Source organism: Lipomyces tetrasporus (genome assembly GCF_029532465.1).
Source record: "Lipomyces tetrasporus strain NRRL Y-64009 chromosome Unknown POJ06scaffold_3, whole genome shotgun sequence".
NCBI lineage: Eukaryota > Fungi > Ascomycota > Lipomycetes > Lipomycetales > Lipomycetaceae > Lipomyces > Lipomyces tetrasporus.
In genome coordinates this window covers 208,879-229,354 of record NW_026611598.1, presented here as the reverse complement: position 1 = coordinate 229,354, position 20,476 = coordinate 208,879, and the positions used below count along the sequence as shown (strand labels likewise).

The 20,476-nt window shown below is 47.8% G+C and overlaps 7 protein-coding genes across 7 annotated transcripts; 3 read left to right on the top strand and 4 right to left on the bottom strand.

Annotated features, from left to right (window-relative positions):
• The first annotated feature begins 2,199 nt into the window (after positions 1–2,199).
• On the top strand, positions 2,200–3,326 carry POJ06DRAFT_69499 (uncharacterized protein). The gene has a single exon (XM_056191411.1). The coding sequence runs from the start codon at positions 2,297–2,299 to the stop codon at positions 3,209–3,211; it is 915 nt and encodes a 304-aa protein (XP_056045150.1). The 5' UTR covers positions 2,200–2,296; the 3' UTR covers positions 3,212–3,326.
• An 838-nt stretch (positions 3,327–4,164) lies between these two features.
• Positions 4,165–5,313, top strand: POJ06DRAFT_69486 (uncharacterized protein). The gene has a single exon (XM_056191409.1). It carries the CDS (start codon positions 4,234–4,236, stop codon positions 5,107–5,109), a length of 876 nt encoding a protein of 291 aa, XP_056045149.1. The 5' UTR covers positions 4,165–4,233; the 3' UTR covers positions 5,110–5,313.
• Position 5,314: 1 nt separating this feature from the next.
• POJ06DRAFT_69488 (uncharacterized protein) lies at positions 5,315–6,725 on the bottom strand. Its single transcript, XM_056191410.1, has 2 exons — positions 5,909–6,725; positions 5,315–5,852 (listed from the first exon to the last, which is right to left on the bottom strand). Exons 1-2 carry the CDS (start codon positions 6,278–6,280, stop codon positions 5,478–5,480), a joined length of 747 nt encoding a protein of 248 aa, XP_056045148.1. The 5' UTR covers positions 6,281–6,725; the 3' UTR covers positions 5,315–5,477.
• Positions 6,726–7,347: 622 nt separating this feature from the next.
• POJ06DRAFT_193898 (general substrate transporter) lies at positions 7,348–9,021 on the bottom strand (the record flags this gene model as incomplete). The annotated part of the gene is made up of 2 exons (XM_056184931.1): positions 7,348–8,745; positions 8,800–9,021. The coding sequence occupies 2 exons, from the start codon at positions 9,019–9,021 to the stop codon at positions 7,348–7,350; spliced, it is 1,620 nt and encodes a 539-aa protein (XP_056045147.1).
• Positions 9,022–11,840: 2,819 nt separating this feature from the next.
• POJ06DRAFT_280435 (fungal-specific transcription factor domain-containing protein) lies at positions 11,841–14,546 on the bottom strand (the record flags this gene model as incomplete). The annotated part of the gene is made up of 6 exons (XM_056189880.1): positions 11,841–12,067; positions 12,134–13,224; positions 13,291–13,934; positions 13,992–14,223; positions 14,281–14,363; positions 14,415–14,546. The coding sequence occupies 6 exons, from the start codon at positions 14,544–14,546 to the stop codon at positions 11,841–11,843; spliced, it is 2,409 nt and encodes an 802-aa protein (XP_056045146.1).
• A 1,350-nt stretch (positions 14,547–15,896) lies between these two features.
• On the bottom strand, positions 15,897–17,201 carry POJ06DRAFT_247644 (uncharacterized protein). Its single transcript, XM_056186922.1, has 2 exons — positions 16,835–17,201; positions 15,897–16,787 (listed from the first exon to the last, which is right to left on the bottom strand). The coding sequence occupies exons 1-2, from the start codon at positions 17,049–17,051 to the stop codon at positions 16,060–16,062; spliced, it is 945 nt and encodes a 314-aa protein (XP_056045145.1). The 5' UTR covers positions 17,052–17,201; the 3' UTR covers positions 15,897–16,059.
• A 300-nt stretch (positions 17,202–17,501) lies between these two features.
• On the top strand, positions 17,502–18,881 carry POJ06DRAFT_247642 (uncharacterized protein). Its single transcript, XM_056186921.1, has 2 exons — positions 17,502–18,800; positions 18,859–18,881. The coding sequence occupies exon 1, from the start codon at positions 18,286–18,288 to the stop codon at positions 18,628–18,630; it is 345 nt and encodes a 114-aa protein (XP_056045144.1). The 5' UTR covers positions 17,502–18,285; the 3' UTR covers positions 18,631–18,800; positions 18,859–18,881.
• The last annotated feature ends 1,595 nt before the right edge of the window (positions 18,882–20,476 follow it).

The following is a 20,476-nucleotide window of genomic DNA, read 5'->3' as shown; positions in this document are numbered from 1 at the left end:
AACGATCTGCTCAGCCAACGATCATGACGATGTGGAAGCGAAGGAGACTGCAAGCACTGCAGAATTGTTCGAGAAGAATCTCATTCGTTGGGTCGTGGAGACAAGACAACCGTTTACTGTCATTGAGTCTCCAGCTTTCGTCAGGCTCTTCGAAGATATAGCTGGCGTGGATTTACCATTTACCTCACGCAATTCATTGAAACTAAGAATCGCCTCTGAGTTTGAGATGTGCTGCGCGAACTTGAAAGAGAACTAGATATAACGTATCGCACAATAGCACTGTCCTTAGACGTTTGGACAAGCCGGAACCAGAAAGCAATCCTAGGATTAATTGGGCATTGGTTAACGGAAGAATTTGAATATAAAGAGAGTGTGCTAGAGTTTGAAGAATTGGTTGGCGTTCATAGTGGCGACAACATGGCACAGATGGTATTCGACATTTTGAAAGAGTTGGATCTCACGAAGAAGCTTATCACTGTTACGGCCGACAATGCTAGTAACAATGGCACCTTCGTCGAAACTCTAGACTTGATGCTGGAAGAAGAAGAAGGTGATGATGCGCGTTTTCGAGGTCGCGAGAGCTTCATCAGTTGCGTGGCGCATGTGCTGAATTTGATTGTAAAAGATATCCTTAAGTCGCTGAAGTCTGGAGATACGAGCAGTGCTAATGAGGCATGCGATCAAATTGCTAGAGGTGGGCCCATTGGATCTCACTCCGCTTTGTCTAGGCTACGAATCCTAAGCCTATGGATTCTTCGAACTCCACAGCGTCGAGAAGGTTGGAAGAATCTGTGCTCCGTACATGGATTAAACGATAAATACATACAGTACGATGTCGACAACAGATGGAACTCCACGTATCGTATGATTCAAGATGGACTATCTGCAAAAGAACAGATCCGACATTATCTCAGTGCAATCGGTCTCTTACCTCCGTTTACATCATCAGATTGGCAGCATCTCGAGCAACTTGCAAGGGTTTTGGAAAAGTTCGACGAGTTTATGAAGTTGGTATCTACCCAAGGACTTTCAATTAGCTTGAGCATTGGTATATACTACGAGCTGCAGGATTTGCTAGAGAATGTAACTACAAGACAAGAAGAATTTGCAGACTTAGAAGAAGGGATTGCGTCTGCAGTAGCCGAGGGTTACGAAAGTACCATAAGTACTACGATTTTTTAGATGAACAAGATGCGTATTACGTTGCCTTGTTCCTGGATCCTCGGTTCAAAGCAGAGTTGCTTAAGGCAAGACGAGGAGGATGCGAATTTTATTGTTAACGCCATGAAAGTCAGGTTGCATAAAGATTCCCGATTCTATGGAGTTAATAGTTACCGCCGAGAAGCCCGGTTTAGAGTCTCGCATGCTCTCAAAGTGGCGCCCCGAAAAGCTCAGAAGAGACAGTAGCTGTCGCCGCTACTGAGGATGGATGGCTGTTAAGGTGGTGGAGGGCCCACAAAGATGAGTACCCGAGAATGGCAGCCGCCGCCAGAGATTACCTCGCGCCTCCGCCAGCGTCGAGTTGCAAGACACATCCTCACAGGCGATGAAGCCTCTCGGAAGAGGCAGCTGTAACCGATTGGGCCAGCCATAATCTAGCTGAATTTTGTGTTTCGCACCCTGTCATCCTCCCGGCGGTGGGGGTAAGCGCCCGCGGCGCACGGTACGTCGACGGGGTACGGATAACGGCTTGGTGCGGACGTTGGATACCAATTAAGCTTTACACTTATCATATCATACCCTCATTGTTGGCATGCTAATGCGCAGTAGCGAGTGGCTAACAGCATTCGCCAGCACCACTCAGACCATCTTCAGGATGTGCGCCACACTCACATGCATATTCTGTTCAGGGAAGTTGAACGTTAAATTCCTGTGGTGACCGTCGTGGAAACTAAAAGTTGTCAGTCCACTTGGCTATGTCTCGGCTGGAGCGGCGGTGCATTTTCCACTTCAGCTTCAGCGGGCTTAAGACCTGGTGGGTTGGAAACCTCACGTCCCCGGACGGTACGGGTCAAGGTCTCACGTGCGGGTCAGCTTTAGCGCATTGGATCGTAAGTGTTTGTCTAGCTACCGGCATGGTACAAGGCGTGGACCTTTTTTGACCGTTGTTCTGTCCCTTGGTGATGAATGTTTGATGCTCCAACTCGCCAAGGTAGTCGGGTTACCAGATATAGAAGCACAACACTTGTCCATAAGCCCGCTGCTGCACATATATGCCCACAAGAAAGACAGATTCTCTCCTTCGGTCTAACCTTCGCTCGACCTATCATCCGCCACGTCTACGCGGTGCTCAGATATGGCCACCGTCTCCGTCAGGATCACTCCAGCGAAAGATGCCATCGTTTCCCAGCAAGTGTTTGATGAGTGCGTGACCGTGCCTGCCAGCGATGCTTCAGGGGCTGTTTCTCCAGTCGCCGCCTCAGCTGGTGTTAGGCGTAACGTGCTTGACATGTTCAGTCTCGACGGCAAAGTTGCCGTAATCACCGCCGGTGCTCGCGGTCTCGGCTACTCAATGGCTGAGGGTCTCTGCGCTGCTGGCCTCTCCGGGATTGCTATTATTGATCTGCAGTGCGACCTTGGGGAGCGTGCTTGTGAGCAGCTTTACCTCCAGTTTGGCGTCGATGCTAAATTTTACCGTCTCGACGTCCGAGATGATGCCGCCGTCCAGGGCGCCATGGACTCGGTGGTTCGCGATCTCGGTCGAATTGACATCGTCATACTGTCTGCCGGCGTTGCGGACATAGTCCACGCCGAAGAGTACTCGCCTGAAAAGTTCCACAGAGTGATTGACATAAACCTGAACGGTTCATTTTTCTGCGCTCAGGCTGCCGGTAAGCTGATGATTGCTGCCGGCAGAGGAGGTTCCATAATTTTCGTTGGATCCATGTCCGGATCTATCGTCAACTGGCCAAATCCACAATGTGCTTACAACTCATCTAAGGCTGGGGTCATCCATCTCATGAAGTCTCTGTCCGCCGAATGGGCTAAGCATCGTATTCGATGCAACTCTATATCCCCTGGCTATATGGATACTCCTCTCAACACCGTATTCGAAGAAGGTTATTTTCATGAATGGAAGTCTCGCACTCCCATGGGCCGCCTAGGTCAACCTGAAGAACTAGCTGGTTGCGCTTTGTGGCTGGCATCCGATGCTAGCTCCTTTTGTACCGGCAGTGATATTCTTATCGACGGCGGCTATACCGTTCTATAAACGGTTGCAATGCAAGCTTCCACAGTGCATGTAGTAAAATAGAGAGTTTGGTTATTTAAGTGCGGATATAATGGCCGAAATAAATATGAGCTGTCAATTTTAGGCATAAAATATGGTTCATGTTTGCTACTCAAGGCGATGAAATAACCGTGGAACTTGATACTTGCCATCATACATAAAATCGGAATGCTCCCGGCATGGTGAACCGTTATTATGCCAAAGGTCCGACCACCGAATCGTTGTGCCTCCTGAATTGGGTGCTTGATTGAATCTATATATACTGAATGATATCCCGGATAAACGAGAAAATCATAAGTATTCCACTAGTCTGCTTCTCTTTTCATCATCTGTCATCCGTACCATGTTGCGACCAAGAAGTAGTTCACGATAGTCGCCCTTGCTCATCTTCCTCGCCCGTGTCGCAGTCGCCATCACCTACCTGATCAAGATCTCACGGCGCGGACTTGGCAAAGCTCGGCCGTCTCCAACTGATATTTTCGACGGTCTGATCTCGTGATCAGTGGCGATGTGCGCTCTCCTCGTAACTATGTAGATGGAAAGGAGCTGGCGAGCTTCTCGTATAAGGTGACAACGTTTTGTTCCAGCCGACAATATACAGAAGCTTAAAAGCTAGACCCGAAATGAAACCAGGGTGGCTGACTATATGGCTTTCACAAGAGAATGACTATAATGCCACGAAATGTTGTCTTAAAAGAAAGTTGCTATACAAACGGCGCCAAACGCTGGTATGCAAGAATCACCGACGATCCGTTACAGAAAATCCGCATGGGGATATTCTAAAATATATCGTTATTTGCTTTTCAGGAAGTAGTAACATGTGTTGTCCGAAAACTATGTAATCGCTTCGAACGAATATTTTAGCCCAGATTCATGTGCGGCTCAAGGAATTTCAGTTCCAGATAAATAGTAATGAGTCACTGCAATGACTATGACTAACGGTCGCAATTTATACTCATAGCAAGTAAAATGAAGCCAAATCGACAACACAATCCTTGTACAACATGGTTGACTTGCAAGTCAAAGAGTATTCTAGTCCACAGGAATTTTTGACAGAGTTATTACCGCAATTGGAGCACCATGAACTTGAGAATGCCCAAGTTATATCTAAGTCAAAACTCTGGCACCAAAATAAAGTCCAAGGAGGATATTACATCGCTGTTTTGGACGAACACGACAACCTGATATACGCTGCCGCATGGGCACCCGGGAATCATCTTTGGCTATCCTGGTCTCCACCGGAAGGAGGTCAGGTAGAAGCACAGACGAAGCTCGCAATACACGCTGCCAGGAAGTCACTGCCCTTGACTGAATTTCAAGGTTGTGAGCCGGGCGTCTTAACCTTCGCCAAAGCATATACAACAGCTTTGAAAAGATCCTTTGTCGTCCAAAGATCTATGACAACTTATCGATTAACTTCTGTGAACATCCCGGTTCAAGCTCAATATATCATGTCACACGGCAATTTGAAGAGAGCTACAGTTGATGACGACATGAAAATATTAGCAAATTGGTTAATGAGCTACAATGAGCAATGTCTGATGCCGATCCTATGTGAAGAAGAAGCGATCAAGTACATTACGAGTCGCGTCCGGGCAGAGCATTTGTATCTTTGGGTACTTGATAAGAAACCCGTCTCCATGGCTTGTTTGGTCAGACCTTTAAAATATGGCTGTTCCGTTGCTGGAGTCTATACTCCGAAAGAGTTCCGAGGTCAGGGATATGCAACAGCAATGATGGCAGTATTCTCAGAACATTTACGAAAGGACTATGATTTTGTGTCACTCCTCGCAGATAATAGTAACCCAACCTCAAACTACATTTACCAGCAGGTTGGGTTCAAGAAAACTTGTATAACGAACGATTATTTGATAGTTTAAGAGACACGTCTAAGGATATCTACAACGCAATAAATTGGGCTGCGGCAATTTGGTTGCCTTCAATGAATGCAAGCTTTTGTTGCCCATTTTATCGTTTCAAGTTCTATTCTTGGTTTGGGTTAGTTGGTTTCTATAATCTAGTAAAGTCACACGACTAAGTTGTGGGACAATTCTATAGGCATTAGTGAATGGTAGTAGACACTACTATTTCCACCCGAGGACGAGTAGGTTAATTTGTGATGAATATTTTCCACAGCCACATTGATCTCATGCCAAGTGTAGGCGACGATAGTGAAGCGTGCCACTATCACATGCATCGAATTATGAACCGGAGCGTCTTATATTCATAGCACTTCTAGATATTCACTTTATGCCATACCGCCGTTGACCCTTACCGTTTGTCCGGTGACCCACCTGCTTCCGTCTCCGCCCAAGAATGCCACAACATCTGCAATCTCTTCCGGTGTACCAATCCGATTCTGCGGATTAAATCCTGCGATCATCTTTAATACCTGCTCGCTCTTCCCTCTAAAAAACAAGTCGGTCCCGGTCGGGCCAGGTGCGACAGCATTGACTGAGATGCCTTTCCTAGCGAGATCTTTGGACATCACACGAGTCATCTGTTCGACTGCGCCTTTCGTTGTAACATAGAGAAGGTAGTTTGGAGTGACCGTCGAGGCGGCACACAAAGTCGTGGAGAAAAAGATAATGTGCGAACCAGGAGCCATATGAGGGGCCGCTTTCTTTAAGAATATTAATATCCAGTCCACTCTACTGATCAGCAACAAAAAAAACTGACCTGTGCCAGGAAATAAGGTCCTTTAACGTTCAAGGCCATCGACGCCTCAAAGTCGTGCTCTGTGGTAGTTTCCAAATCTTTCATGAGCATGACACCTGCGTTCGGCACAAGAATGTCGATCTTTCCAAACCGTGAGACCGTTTCTGTAACAAGTCGCTCGAGCTCAGCAACATTGCCAGCGTCTGCCTTTACCGCGAGCGAGCGATCAGCACCGATAATCTTGACAACTTCTTCAGCCGCGGACGCGTCAGACGAGTAGTTGATCACGACATTGGCTCCTTCCTCGGCGAGACGCAGAGCGGTAGCCCGGCCAATGCCTTTGGAACCGCCAGTGATGACGGCGACTTTCCCTGCGAGAGAAGAAGAAGACATGATAACTGGTTGGTAAGATGCTAAATGCTTAAGACGATACGTTGAGGTCTGCGCGTGGAGTACTGCTTATTGAGAACGCTAACTGCACGTTATTGATGAATGATTTCTTACTTCTGTGGACTATTATATATGTGTTACCCCTGAGGTTAATGTGGACTTACAATGCGATGATTATTGGCGGATGCTGGGTCTTGGGTGCGGCTGAGCAACCAGTTAGACCCGAACTGCCGATGTGATCCGAATTAAGCTCTCGGCCGGTCGAGTTGGAAACCCCGATCGATTACAGGTCTCTGCAAACAATGCGGCCCTCGTCTTCTCGCAGCCCTCGGCCGATAGAACTTTCCCCGACGAAATTCTTTGCAAACTCTATTTAAGTCCGCACCGTGGACGGGTTTAGGAAATATTGAACCTGTAGGACCATGGATAAAATGTCAAAGGATGGTTATATTTCCATTAATTTTAATTTAATTTAGAGGACAGCTGCGGAGCTACCTCATTAGTGATTACTTTGCGTAAATGCTGCCTGGTATTGTATCGTCAGTCGCAGTGGCGCTACCGGGAACTAAGAAAGTTAATGAGTTTGGCGCAATGAAAATGTGGACAATGGTCGTGACTGTGAAATGGTTGAGGAATTCTACATCATGCTTCTGTTTTGGCCAAATTTTCTCCATTAGTGGTATATCCGAGAAATATTCGTGCTGTTGGGCTGCGCCCGAGATCACGGGAAGATCGATAAGTAGGGAAGCAGGACGTCACTGCGCATGAAACCCCAGTCGCCCAAGACGTGTCCTGCGATGACCTCTAATCGATCTGCAGAAATCTCCATCTTTAAATGTATTCCTGCTAATATCCAACTCATTGGCTGCGGTAAGCCGAGGGTGGTCTCTGCGGCTGAACGGGCGAGGTGCAACTTGAAACGGCCTAGCGCAACTCCTAGTAGCTACAATGGAACCAAGCGGTTATACACCTATATATTTGAAACAAAATTATATTCATATAACGATGCTACATATTTCACCTCACAAGAGCAGGTCACGCGTAAAACATCTATCGAAGTAGGATAATCTCTAGACCTTGGTCTCGATATTTTTCTGAGATCTAACCATCTCCTGTAAGTCCAACTGATCTTCATGCTCAAACGCTCGGTCACCGAATTGAATGGCAATCTCCTCCAACGTGACTTTGGCAGTCTCAATATACATATACTTGACCATCGCCAAACTGATCAGGCAAAATCCCACAATGATCAGGTAGTAATAACCTTTGATACCCGCAAACGCGGCCGGAGACGACATGCCAATCGCAAAATTGAAAGCCCAATTGGCGACAGTCGCCAAGGACATACCTTTAGCTCTGGCTCGCAGAGGGAAGACTTCGGCTGGTAGCAGCCAAGGAATCGGACCCCACGTGGCTCCAAATACGGCATTGTAGACGACAACGAAGGCAAACATACCGTTTGCTCTTTGCAGCGGAGAAAGAGACGGCAATTCTGTGAACATGCAAACCATTGATAGCGCAAGAGCCATAGCTATAGAGCCGAACATAAGCAGCGGTCGACGTCCCCACTTATCTGCAAGGTACCACGTGGGCAACGTAGCAAATATGTAAACAACTGAGTTGTACCCGGCATAAAGTAGTGACTTCTCCGTGCTGAATCCGGCGGTTTCCAGAGAGCTCGCGAGATAGAACGAGATTACATTGATTCCGTTCAGCTGAGCAAACATTTGACCTGTCATAGCCATGAATGTCCGATGTCGATAGATGGTAAACATTTCCTTCCAACTGGCAACGCCCAGGTGCCGTTCGTAGAGCACAGCTTCTTGTATCTCAATATTCATCGCCACAACTTCGTCTTGCTCGATTCTGCCGTTCGAGTGAAGATTGGCTAACGTTTGCAGAGCTTCGGCGGGAAAGCCGTTAGCAGCTAACCATCTTGGAGTCTCAGGCACAATCACAGACAAGGACAGCAGGAGAAATGCGAAACCACATTGCACAAAGTAAGGACCCTGCCAGCTCATGTTTGACGGGAGATGGAAGAAGAAGCCGTAGTCAACCCAGCACGAGGTAGCATAACCCAGAATATTGAACGTGAACTCAACTCCCACCATCAAACCTCTCTTGTGACCCGCAGCAATTTCGCTCTGGATAACAGGAACTGTCATTGACAAGAATCCAACGCCGAAGCCCTGTATAGTTCTCCCGACAATGAAGCATGGTAGGTTTGGAGCGAACGCTTGGATGAAGGCTGCAATAAAGTAGATCAATCCTCCGATTCGCATGCAATACCGGCGACCTAGAATATCGCACAGACGAGAGCAAGAAAGAGCGGCGAATCCGGCGGAAACTTGCAAGCAGGCGACGGTTATACCAGTAATGTTCGGACTGATAGCACCATGAGAGTCCATATAGGGATTGAAGAACCGATCTTTGAAAATTTGGTTGACCAAAAGCCCAGCCATGATTCCCTGACAAATGGTGTTATCAATAGCCACCCGTTCCGCCAGCCATATCTACCATACCTGATCAAACCCGAATAGGAAGTCTCCCAGCGAAGAATAGAAAGATGTAACTGCCATCAAGTACCTTGAGGATACCCATGCAGGGTATTTTGTCGAGAAGGACTTCGGTTTCAATACCCTTTCTAACTTCGAGAGCACGGGTGGGGGAGCAGAATCCTCCACAGTATCGATTGCAGGATAGTCATGGCCCTTTCCGACTTTGGTCGACGTCGTGGTGTCCATGCTGTGCAGTGATTGCTCCTATTCAAAGAGACCAGAATGTGTGAGATATAACTCAGAATGGACCAAGAGGATTCTGTGGCAATTAAATATGTCGTCGAATCTCGCGGATAAAGAAATGGAAACGCGGGGATCAGGTAACGGAGACAATAAGTGGGCACCGCGGAAAATGCGGGGTTTCGTCGGTAGTTTCTCCATACATGAGCCTCAAACTAGTCCGCCTGTAATCGCCAAGTGGGAAAATAAAGCTCACAAAGTAAAATTAAAACTGGCATGCCACTTTCCTGGTGGCGAGGCGTAGAACGTGGCGGGCAATCTACCGGAACCGGTAGCCAATCCCTCGGCGCTAGAAGCTGACCTGAGATGAGACAGCTCAACTGTCATTTAAAGCAGACATTTTGTGAAGTTTAGACCTCCCGTTTGCCACATTGTTCTCTCCAACTAAATTTAAAGCGGAGCCTGAAATCGCCCATTCTAGCAAAATGCAATTAGAACGAAATATTGCGGCTGATTGGATTAACCATCCGGAGGAGACTTAAGACTAACTGGCGGAAGATGCGGGGGGAGCGAGATAAGGTTCCGGCGGAACCGACGGCGCCAAGTCGCACGACCGGGTTAATTTTTTCCGATTCCCAACGACGGTGAGACATTTACCAGCAACGTGAGATACATCGACGGTGGCCAAAACGATTACAGTAACTCTAAGAACTCTCAATTTATGGCGCATCTTAGATCTCATTGCCGTGGGTGACATTCTGGAAGTCATCCTTTGGTCTCGGTCCTATTGAACAACATGTATGCGAATACCAGGGCTCTTCGATTGCCAAGATGCCCACCATACTACCATGAAGACATGCATTACATATAAGCAGTGGGACTGGAAGCATGGAGGCCCGTCAGACCCTACCAGGCAAGTGCGGAGAATGATTGAATATATGGGTCAAGACTATGGTGTCGGCAGGATATAGCCGGCGAAGGCACGTAATCGGAAACGAGGAGACAAGCAATTGTGGGGAACCATCGCTCGCATTTGTCTTGTTTTTCTGAGTTTATACGTATTCATTCTACCAATTGCAGTTACGTGAATAAAGTGCGATCCTCCTGCATGGCGCTTTATTCGAATGCGCACTTCGATCCTTATCGTCTTCTCCGTGGTGCCTCTTGTAACCCCCGCATCTGCAGTCCTTCTCCAAACGAGAGACTCTGCCTGAAGTGATTCCCAGAACTTAAAATTCAGTAATAATCAGCATCGAATTTGATCAATTAAGACTGCGTAGCAATGTTATGAGCAGGAGAATATGTTCAATAGCAATCTCACATCCTTTGAGTGGCTGGGAAGTCTGGCATGCTTCTTGTATTGTACTAGAATGGTCTACAGACAGCACTTGTATCATAGAGCACAATCGGATCCCTTCCACAGGCGGCTGCTCTGGTCTTGCGTTCAGCTGGCGATTGCATCTCCCAACATTGTGGTGGTCCTCCTGCTGCTACCATTGAATGCAACCGCTAGACCAAGACCTCCCATTTAGGAAACGAAATTGCTGACAGAACTCAATCATTTCGCCTACCTTGCAAGTAGAGCCAAAGCCGACCTGAGTCTGAATGTTTCGATCTAGTAACATACCCGGCACAATGCAGGTCATCATTCTTGTCAAAATTTACTTTGAGCCAATAAACACTATATTGTGATTAAGGAACTTGACGAATCTGAGAATAACATACGAGCAGACTTTGTGACCCATTATGAACACTGCATGGTTTGTCAAGATGTGAATCGTCGACCCGATGTCTTTCTTTGGCAGCTCTTTGTCCTGACCTTTCTACGTGACAAAGATTATTTACTAGTGTAGTAGCATGTAAAATTGAAGCTGCATACCTCATGATCAAACAGTCGATATTTTACAATCTGTCTGAGGTATCTTAGCCTAACAAAGGTAACTTCACTTCACTGCAAAAGCTCATATCGCCCAGTCAAGAGCGAAATAGGGATAGGGTTCTACGAAATATGCAGGTTTACACAGGTCCGATGACTTTTTTGGACTTGACGGGGCGTCGCCCTGTTATGGCTTGACCTAGATTCGTTTCATGGTGTTGATCGATGATTGCGAGTTGTTGAGTTGTGGTTGGATACCGTCCGCCGGCTGTTATCGGACCGCGATGGAGACGAACGTCGTCGGCCAAACCCCAACAGACCATCCATGGTATCCCGGCCTAAGCCTGGTACTCATTAGCTATCTCGCTGACATTGGACAAGAAATTTATTAAAGTAACTATATTTACAAAGCTGGTGCAGCAAAGTCATGCGTATCATGTGTATTGCTTGGACGCCACCATGCGAACATTGTTGGACGGCAATTGGATTGAGAGAAAAGGTGATATGTCACGAACGCCACCTTTCATTCTGGACACATTGAACTGTAAACTTCACAATCGCCAATGCCCCCGCTTACATCTCCATAGCGAATCTAGAACATGGCGCACGGATTGCAGCTTGAACTTAGTGTTTGCCTTGCTGCAACATCTCCATCGGGACCGATTACATTCTCGTCCTTGTCCTGTTGCTCCTGTGCCGCCAAAAATATTGGCCCCACGATCTTTCGTCTTTCTGCATAGTCTAGTTGCAGTAGTGGTCGGTGGCCCCGCTTCGAGAGATTCGTCCCAGATGAGCACTCTGAATTTCACGTTGGCGACATAAGACATATACCCTTCAAATTTTGAACTCGCGACAATTCTCGAACAGTACCCGATCGCTGCTCGAGCACGTCAAGTGGCCTAGAGTGGTCGGCTCCTATTGCATGTCCGGAGACAAATATTCTGGTGTGTTATTCATCTACGCGAGCCAAGTCCATGTTCATATCCCAGATCCAGTAAAGTCCAGAGTCAACACCGCCGTAATCTATAGGCCCATTTCGAGCTTGTTCGGTGATGCTCGAATTCGAGTCTGCTTGGAACTGCTCCTGCCACCCCTGCACGCGTGCGGAGCTCTCGTCCGGTTCTAGGCTCCGAATATTGCTCGTTTCAGTAAGTGCGGAACTGAAGCCGGGAAAGACTATTATGAGATCAGCTTTTGCTCAGGCGCCACAGCACCTAATAAGCAAGCAAGCAGGATTCTTACCTTTTTGCACCGATATTAGACTTTCATTCAGTATCAACGTTTCGTTGACCCCAATGGGCACAGGGTTATGATCGTCGTTGGGAACTTTGGATTCAGGGAAAACGTCCCCAAGAACATCCTCGAGTGTGACAGACGTGGGCAACTTCGTGTTGCAATCGTCCTCCAACCTGCCAGCGACACGGTTCTTCGAGGGCGCAACAGGCGCTAGCATGACCTCAGTCTCGCGATTCAGCAGAAGCTGAATGACATCCTGCAGGACGATACTGCTCTGCCTTGACAACGTCGATTGCTTTCCCAGAAACTCTTCCAGACGAAAAATACGTGTAATGTTTCGTTTAGCCTCTTGAGCCCGATCTGAGAGGGGATCAGACAATGCGCAAACGACCATGACGATTGCTGCATTGAAAAGTATAATGGCCAGAAACGCGACTAAGTGACTGTCCGTAGCTAGTTGGGTGGTATTGGGCAGTGTAGTTACTCCAGAAGTTCTAACAGCTGCGTTCCACCACTGCTGAGAGCTGGTAACGGAGGTGCTAATATTGTCGCCAACTGCCGGGATCGATGGCGACGGCCCACCCTGGCTGGGCAAATGAGCGTTTGCATCACTCGCTTGCACCGGCACAGCCCGACAGAGACTGTCAATCTGTTGCACAAGAACTGGTCGATGAAGAATAATCAGAATGTTGTCGTACGTAAGCTGTAGAGCTAGTGCCTGCAGCTGATGTGCTCTCCTTCGAAGAGGTGCATTATGTTGGATGTCGCAGTCAAAATTGAAACGTAAATTCGGTGGTACTTGCTCTCGCCATACACCCAGACGCTGGTTGATTTCTTGCAGCGAAGCTGCATAATGGCGGGCAGAATTCCTCCTTCCAGATCCGGAAGACCTCAAGCCAAAGATAGTTTCGATCAATGGCGACACGATGATATAGAGCATGTTGAGCTGTCGTTGGTATACTGAGTAGCATATGGCGGAATCGTCATCAGTATTTCCGCATACGGGTCTCGCCCTTTCGTAAATATCCGCCGGCATTGCCACGTCGCAATCGTTATCGTTAATTCCTAGAGGTCGACCGTACGTTACCGAAGCGAACCTATCCGATGGTAAGTAGGTTGAGTGATAAGGTAGACTAAGCAACGTGGACTGAGAAGCACATTACCTATCCCAAGTGTAAATAGTCCACCAAATTCTCTTGCGCTCTTCAATCTCGTAACATCCGCCTCGAGAAGGCTGTCGGTGCAAACCCATTGCTTGCGCAGTTTTGATAGTAGCACCCAAGAGTGCGAAGGATGAATTTGGTCGGCCATGGTAAACGTAATATGACCCGAGTAACAGACATGTCTGGATCGATGCAAGACTGCTCTCGTCCATCAGTTCTAAGAATCGAGCCTCGGCGAGGGAGAGAAGATTCACTCTCCATTTGTTCCAATCTTCATGGAGCAGAGGGCTACCAACAGCACTGCTCTTCTTTGATCGATACCATGCTGCAATTCCAAGCACTGTGGCAAGCAGTATTAGAAAACCTTTTTGCGATTGAAATGCATACCCTTCGACAACAGACTCATATTCTGGCCGGAATCTGGGCTCGAATATGACAAGCGAGAACCAATGCACTGAGTCAAAGTACTCCTCGAGTAGGATATCCATGACCTCTTTAGACGGCAATGAACTGCCCAATATCAAGGAAATAGGAAGCTTCAAACTGGAGTCCCTATTCGCGGCGTTGACATCACTGCGTACCTCTCCATCGGGAATTGCAAAAGTTGTCCTCTCAACAACGTTCAGTCCGTGCAATCCGAATATCTAAGAATTCGTCAACAAACACCTGCTGTAGATCGAATGCGCATGAGAAACACATACTTTTCGTGTGATACCCATGGCCGATGGCGCTTCCTGATAATCGACGGTCGAAAATGCATGAGACTGATGTGTGAATGGTGTCCCCGGATCTTTCGCAACATCTGCTGCCGCCAGCTCGACCTCAGTTTCTGAAACAGGAAGTTGTTCATTGCGGTCGATGATTGACGAAATATCGATTCCTCTGTGTACGATTTCCGATCCGGCGGCCGCTCCGTTGCTATGCTTCATCTTCCTAGAGCGTTGACAGGTCAGATCTGTTCCTCTTCTTCTTGTTGCGACTCGGTCTTACTTTTGGGGACGTGTGGCATCCGCTACTGGAACGCAGGCAACGTTCGCTCTGACGCACAAAGAGCAGGGTCGATAGGCGTCGCACTTGAATGGGTCAGTAATATCCAATACAAGGTCAGGCTTGCTGATACTAACACGGATCTTGTGTCGTCGGCATCGTTGACACGCATTGTTGACTCTCGTTGGCAAATTCCGCCGTGATTTCAGCACCCATGTGTATGCCTCGGACGACCGGAACGATTCACTCCCTGGCGTCTGTGGGGTCATGGGATCCATGCTTGGGTAAGCGCTTTGAGAAGGAAACGCTTTCAAGAATAGTCCATAAAGAATAGCTGCAATATGAAAGTGAGAAGATTGGGCAATAACGACAAGTGGCAGCGATGTCCAGTTGTGCCGAAGTTGTTCAAGGATTTACATCGGCGACGAACTGCGGGGGAGGATCCACAATAGAACTAACCTTCCGTTTGACAGGACTAATTCCCAAACCCGGCACACAGATCCCGCTACCTTACACAATGTGACACTCCGCGCAGACGTTTATTAAAATTACGCTATACATTTTCCAGTATAAGATTAAGAACAGCTCAGCTCGGTGCTGGACTCCGCCATGCACGCAACGGCTCCCCCCGCGTCCCCAGAGATACTTTCGATTTTTCGGGGGCTGGTGCCACGCGATTACGTGCGGGGGCACATCATTACCCGGCTCACAAATTAGGAAATGGCTCCGCGATATCAGTCGTGATTGGGTTAGGGCATGGGTGGCGACAAGAGCCAGTGCACATCTGGCTTTTGAATAGCCAATTCTGCCTGGTTGGTGGGGGGGTATTATCACAGGGACGACATTAAGCCGGAGACGTCGCATTCAGGGGCGATATTAGGGCTGCTCCGAATACGAATATTCGCAGTAATCGGCATTATTCGTATTCGTTATTCGCAAGTCCCAACCGCTGCGAATAATATTCGCAATTTTATTCGCAAATCCTGAGAAGTGCGAATAATATTCGTAATTTATTCGGCGAATAACGAATATTATTCGCCGAATATTCGCATCTAATCACGTGCTCAGGGGATGCCCCCTAATAAATTTAATTCACAGTTTCAAGAGCCAATATGGGCCCTTACAGCCTTCCAGCTCAATGTGATGTAAGGAGTAAATTGATAGCGAGCTGCGCACTTTTCTTGCTCTGTGACCTAGTGAGAGGTTGCTTTTACCAGGTACATATTACAGTGCGTCAGTCCTGCGTTTCGTGGTATGCATCTTTCGTTTTGCAGTCTATGCCTCCGCCTTTCACTTGCTTGTTGTTTTGTGCCTTAATGCAGTTGCTTCTTCTTGTGTTGGAACCGTAATAAACTATGAGCACTTTAAGGTTTCAGGGGTTGCCTATAAATATGCGAATAAGTTAACGAATATTCGGCGAATAATATTCGCAAATGCGAATATTCGGAGCAGCCCTAGGCGATATGTTTAACGTGGAGTTGTTTAGGAACACGGACGGAGCTATCCTCGACTCACGTTACGATGACGGCAGAGCATCGAGGTCTAGGAAGAACACAACCAGGCCTAATCGGAAGGTTGGGAGTGGGCCGTCCATGCGAGGAGGCGATCGTAGACACGAATTTTTACTTATAAATTCTATTAAGCCGACACACACAGAGTGCTATTAATTAGACATTATTCTTTAAACACATGACTCCAGAACAAATAATAAGCAACACCTCAACGCCGTATCGAGACAAATCTTGCAAACACAACACCAACGTTGATTAAGCAGCAAAAAATTCAAACTTCAAACATAGTTGGAATTGACCACATATCATTTGAACCGCCCATGGTTTTGTCTACTGAATCAAAAGTGAGAAATGGCTGGGGCAAATCCAGACCGTACAGCTCCAACGTCAGACTGGCAATGTCGGGACGTGGTGACGGGTAGAATGATGAGGCAATGCTCGGCGACGACACGAGAGAAGGCGCCTCAGACAGTGCAGAATACGATGGATGGATGGAGGTCGGACCACACGAAGGAGGGTCGAAAAAGGATTCAGGAATAGGCGAGATGTGGTCGGTTGCGTACTTTGCAGATTTCACTGGGACAGGCTCGTCTTCAACCTCATGTCGGCGTTTCCTTCCCAACCCACCATCCGACTCAGTGCTATGGCCGTCGACTTCGTCCTCGTCATTGACACTAGAAGCACGGGCACTGGCGTGAGACCATCGATTCTCGCCGGCAAAGGCACCGCCCTCAATAGATAACTTGTCCACTATCTTATTGATACTGATCTTGCCATCGTCGTCGAGCAGAGAGGTGATACTGTCGCCCCGACTTATGTGCTGGACAAGCAATTCGATACCCTGCTGGAGGATCTCGATCCGGCTCTCAAGCAACTCAACATAGGATGCGGAGTAAAACTTGTCAGTCGAGCGTCTGCGTTCGGTGAAGACACAGATTTTGTCATCAGCAATGCAACGAGAACAGGGCCTGCGGCCATCGCATTTCGATTTTTTAATTCTGTACGACGTTAGACACAATTGCAAGCAACGTTTCACGGGACATACCGACACGCGTCGCAGGCCTTGCCTACGCGCTTGCGAGTGCTGAAGTCAACAGGATGGTCAGAGTACGAGACGGCCGAGGCGGCAGAGAAGGTGCCGTGATGGATGAAGTGGGACTGCATTGTATAGCACTGATGTTGACGAGAGTGATGACGCATGGTGATAGAGGAGCCGTGGAATGGTCTAATATAAGAACAATGCAGCCTCGGCATTGCGGACATAATTAGCGGCCCTGGTTGAGAGCTTAGGTGCTGTTACAAAGCCCTCGTAAGCGAGCCCGAGGGCGGGCGCACCGCCACAGCCACCACACAATCGCCAGCCACAACTCCCTAATGCCGAAACGCAATTCAAGGTCCCCCGTGGCATGTTGCTAACAGCGGAAAGTGCCAGTAAGATTCGGACAATGGGACTGCCCCGCAGCCGTCGCCACGTCGAATTGCATCATCGCGCGGGAATGAACGATGGTAAGCTTATTCTTATTGCCGCGGCAACGCGGTCTGACACATCGGGATCTCGGATCCTCGGGCGACGCCGGTGAAACTGACAAATCAGAGCCACGCCGAGTGCGGCTGCACTATGACGTAGACATGCGGTCTCGCGTTCGCCTCTGGGCAACGATGTCATCTCACAGATCATCCGCTAACACGTACAATATTATTAATATGAATCACGTGGTCGATTTATACTCTTTTATACTTATTGTAGTTAACTACAATAACATATAACGCCAGATTTAAGTGCAAGCTCTACCCTCACAATATTTCTTCACTCATATCACCTCCTGCCAACGTCGCTTCTCACGATCGACCAAGGAACGTGATTTATTATGCGGTGGCAGGTGACGCTTGTCAGCACTAATCTGTCAGCACCCGCGAGCTTAGAGATTGCACAACTCGGGTAAACCGCATCTTCTTTAGATCGTTACAACTGACCTCGAGCTTGTCTAGTGCGATATCAGACGTTACAAATTCGCAGATCATCACGCGCAGCAATTGTTAAAACCTGCACTTCAGGCTTCATTCCCTCTCTTCTTTTCACACCACTCGTTTTGTGGACAATACCGCCGCAGCACTACTCTAACAAGATAATGTCAACTGCTCCGACCTCGTCGAGCATTCCAGTTTCATTCAAAGCTCCAAGAAGCAGTCCAAACACGCGGTGCAGGATATCAAAACTCCAAAGTCTTTATATTCAGATTTGGGGATGACGCTACTGGTGCTGATCGCGACGCTATCACCTTTCGGATTGTATGCGGGAAGTGTTTGGATGTTGAGGACTTCGCCATCGAAAGGAATTCCTTTATATCCTCGATGGGATGTCGTCGAACGGGTCCATGTTAAGGTTAAGCGGCTTGTGACCGCCAGATCCCTATTGATCGTCGCCTATATGGGTCACGCCATCATAGACACCGACTCAAACACATTGTAGTTTATTTCAGAGAATGGTAGTCAGAACATGCTTTGGAGCGAGATCCACGACCCCTTTCTAGCGTCTAATTCTGATTCTATTCAAAATCTGGATGTCTTAGCCATGCTTGACTGCTGCTATGCTGGCTCCGCAGTTCGTGCAGGCGGGAAGAGGTCCGTCCAGCTGCTCCCTAGTTGCGATGAGCGTCATACAGTTCGCTCGCGGATACAGGTTGTGACATTCACACAATGCTTGGCGGCGTACACACTAAAGAATCCAGGAACCGTATCCGTCAATATTGAGAGCTTTTTCGGTGAATTGCAACGGTCGAAGCCGCCTAAAGCTCCGGATGCCGTCCACAAAATCATTGCCAATGCTAGGTATCTCCATTGACAAATTAATCGTCGACACTAGGACATTCAGAATCTTCCAGCAACCAAACAAATGTTGAAAAGTGAGGGTGTCCTGATGCTAACTAAAATGTTGAGGGTCTTGTGCACTGAGACAGGTTGCCTGCACTCATTTTTCGGTGCCAAACAGATGCCTATAGGCGGCGTTGTAATGTATGCAAAACATCCATTCCAAATTTCCAATTGGGCACAAACTAATCCTTTTGTGTAGTGGCGATTGTGAGGGTGTCTGTCTAAAATCATTCAACCTTCCATACACAAGTCATTAGTTACGCTTGCAAAGCATTTTCAGTATCGCTAGCTACCATGTAACAAGAGGAGTCCGGACCTCCGACCTCGCAGTCAGAGAAGTCCAGGAGCTCCTCGTCGGATAGATAATGAGTCTCCGTCATCGGAGATAGTGAGAATGAAAAATGTGTGTAACTAATCTTGATTTTCTATCTACTAGGGAGCGTGTCTCCCCTTGTAGATAAAGTTAGCTAGAGTGAACAAAGTGAAAGTTTTATTTCTCCGCCAAAATTTGGGGAGTGCAGACCAGGGTGCCGTGAACGGGCTTAGCCCAGCACCTTCTACAGATGCAAAGTTGCATGCTGTAAGGACAGTCAATAAAGGTAGCCCCAAGGGTGAAGACTGTGAGGCTGATCACCTCTTGAATATTCTGCGTGCACAGATTGTGACGCGAAAGAAAGCCAGAGAAGCCACTGAATCTGAAATGCCATTCTCAAGTGAACCAGCGGTTGATTTGAAGAAATTAATTGCTGCGGTGCAAGCAACCGATCCTTTGAGTCAGAGACTGATCAAGGAAGTGAAAGCTGCTTCACCCTCAACAACGAAGCTTAATTAATGAGCTTATGAGCGTTTATCATGACTCTCCCCAAGCTGGTCATTGGGGTATGACAAAGGCACTTGAATTACTACAGCGGAAGTTCAAATGGACCGGCATGAGAGCCGACGTGGACGAATACGTCCGGACGTGCCCTACCTGCCAAGGTCTCGCAGGTAGAAGACACAAACCTTACGGCAGCCTAGAGCCGCTGCCACAGCCGCTACGGCCGTGGGATGAGATATCCATGGACTGATTGCAGGTTTGCCGCCTTCAATGAAAGGTAATCAAGAGTATAATTCTATCTTAACTATTGTGGATCGCTATACTAAGATGGCAATCTTTTTATCTGTTACTGACACCATGGATGCGGCTGAGATGGCCGAACTGCTGTATAGCGAGTTGGAATGCCGCTTCGGACCTCCCTCAGGAATTGTGAGTGATCGAGACTCCCGGATAACTAATGAATTTTGGGCCGATATGTGCCATTATACGGTAGTGAAACGCAAGCTTTCCACCGCTTTTCACCCACAAACAGATGGCCAATCAGAAGCTCTTAACCGTATTGTCGAAAATTATCTACGAGGCTTTACAAATCTTCAGCAAATGAACTGGGCACAATTATTGCCAACCGCTATGTACGACCTATAATAACAGTTACAACCACACGCTCAAGATGACGCCATTCAAGGCGATGTATGGCTATGACCCCGATTTCCACATTGACATCGAGGGCGATGTCTCCGGGAAGACCCCAGCTGCGCTCGATCGAGTCCAAAAGCTCCAACAGCTCAGGGACTCTCTGAAGGCTCAATGGGCGAGAGCCCAAGAACATCAGAAGAAGTATTATGACCAGCGTCATATACCAAAGGAGTTCAAGAGAGGAAGTCTGATAAAACTGTCAACGGCGAATCTGAAACTGAAGAACAGAAAGATTCAGCCAAAGTTTATCGGACCTTTCCGAATAACCGAGCGCATTGGCAAACAGGCTTATCGGTTAGCACTC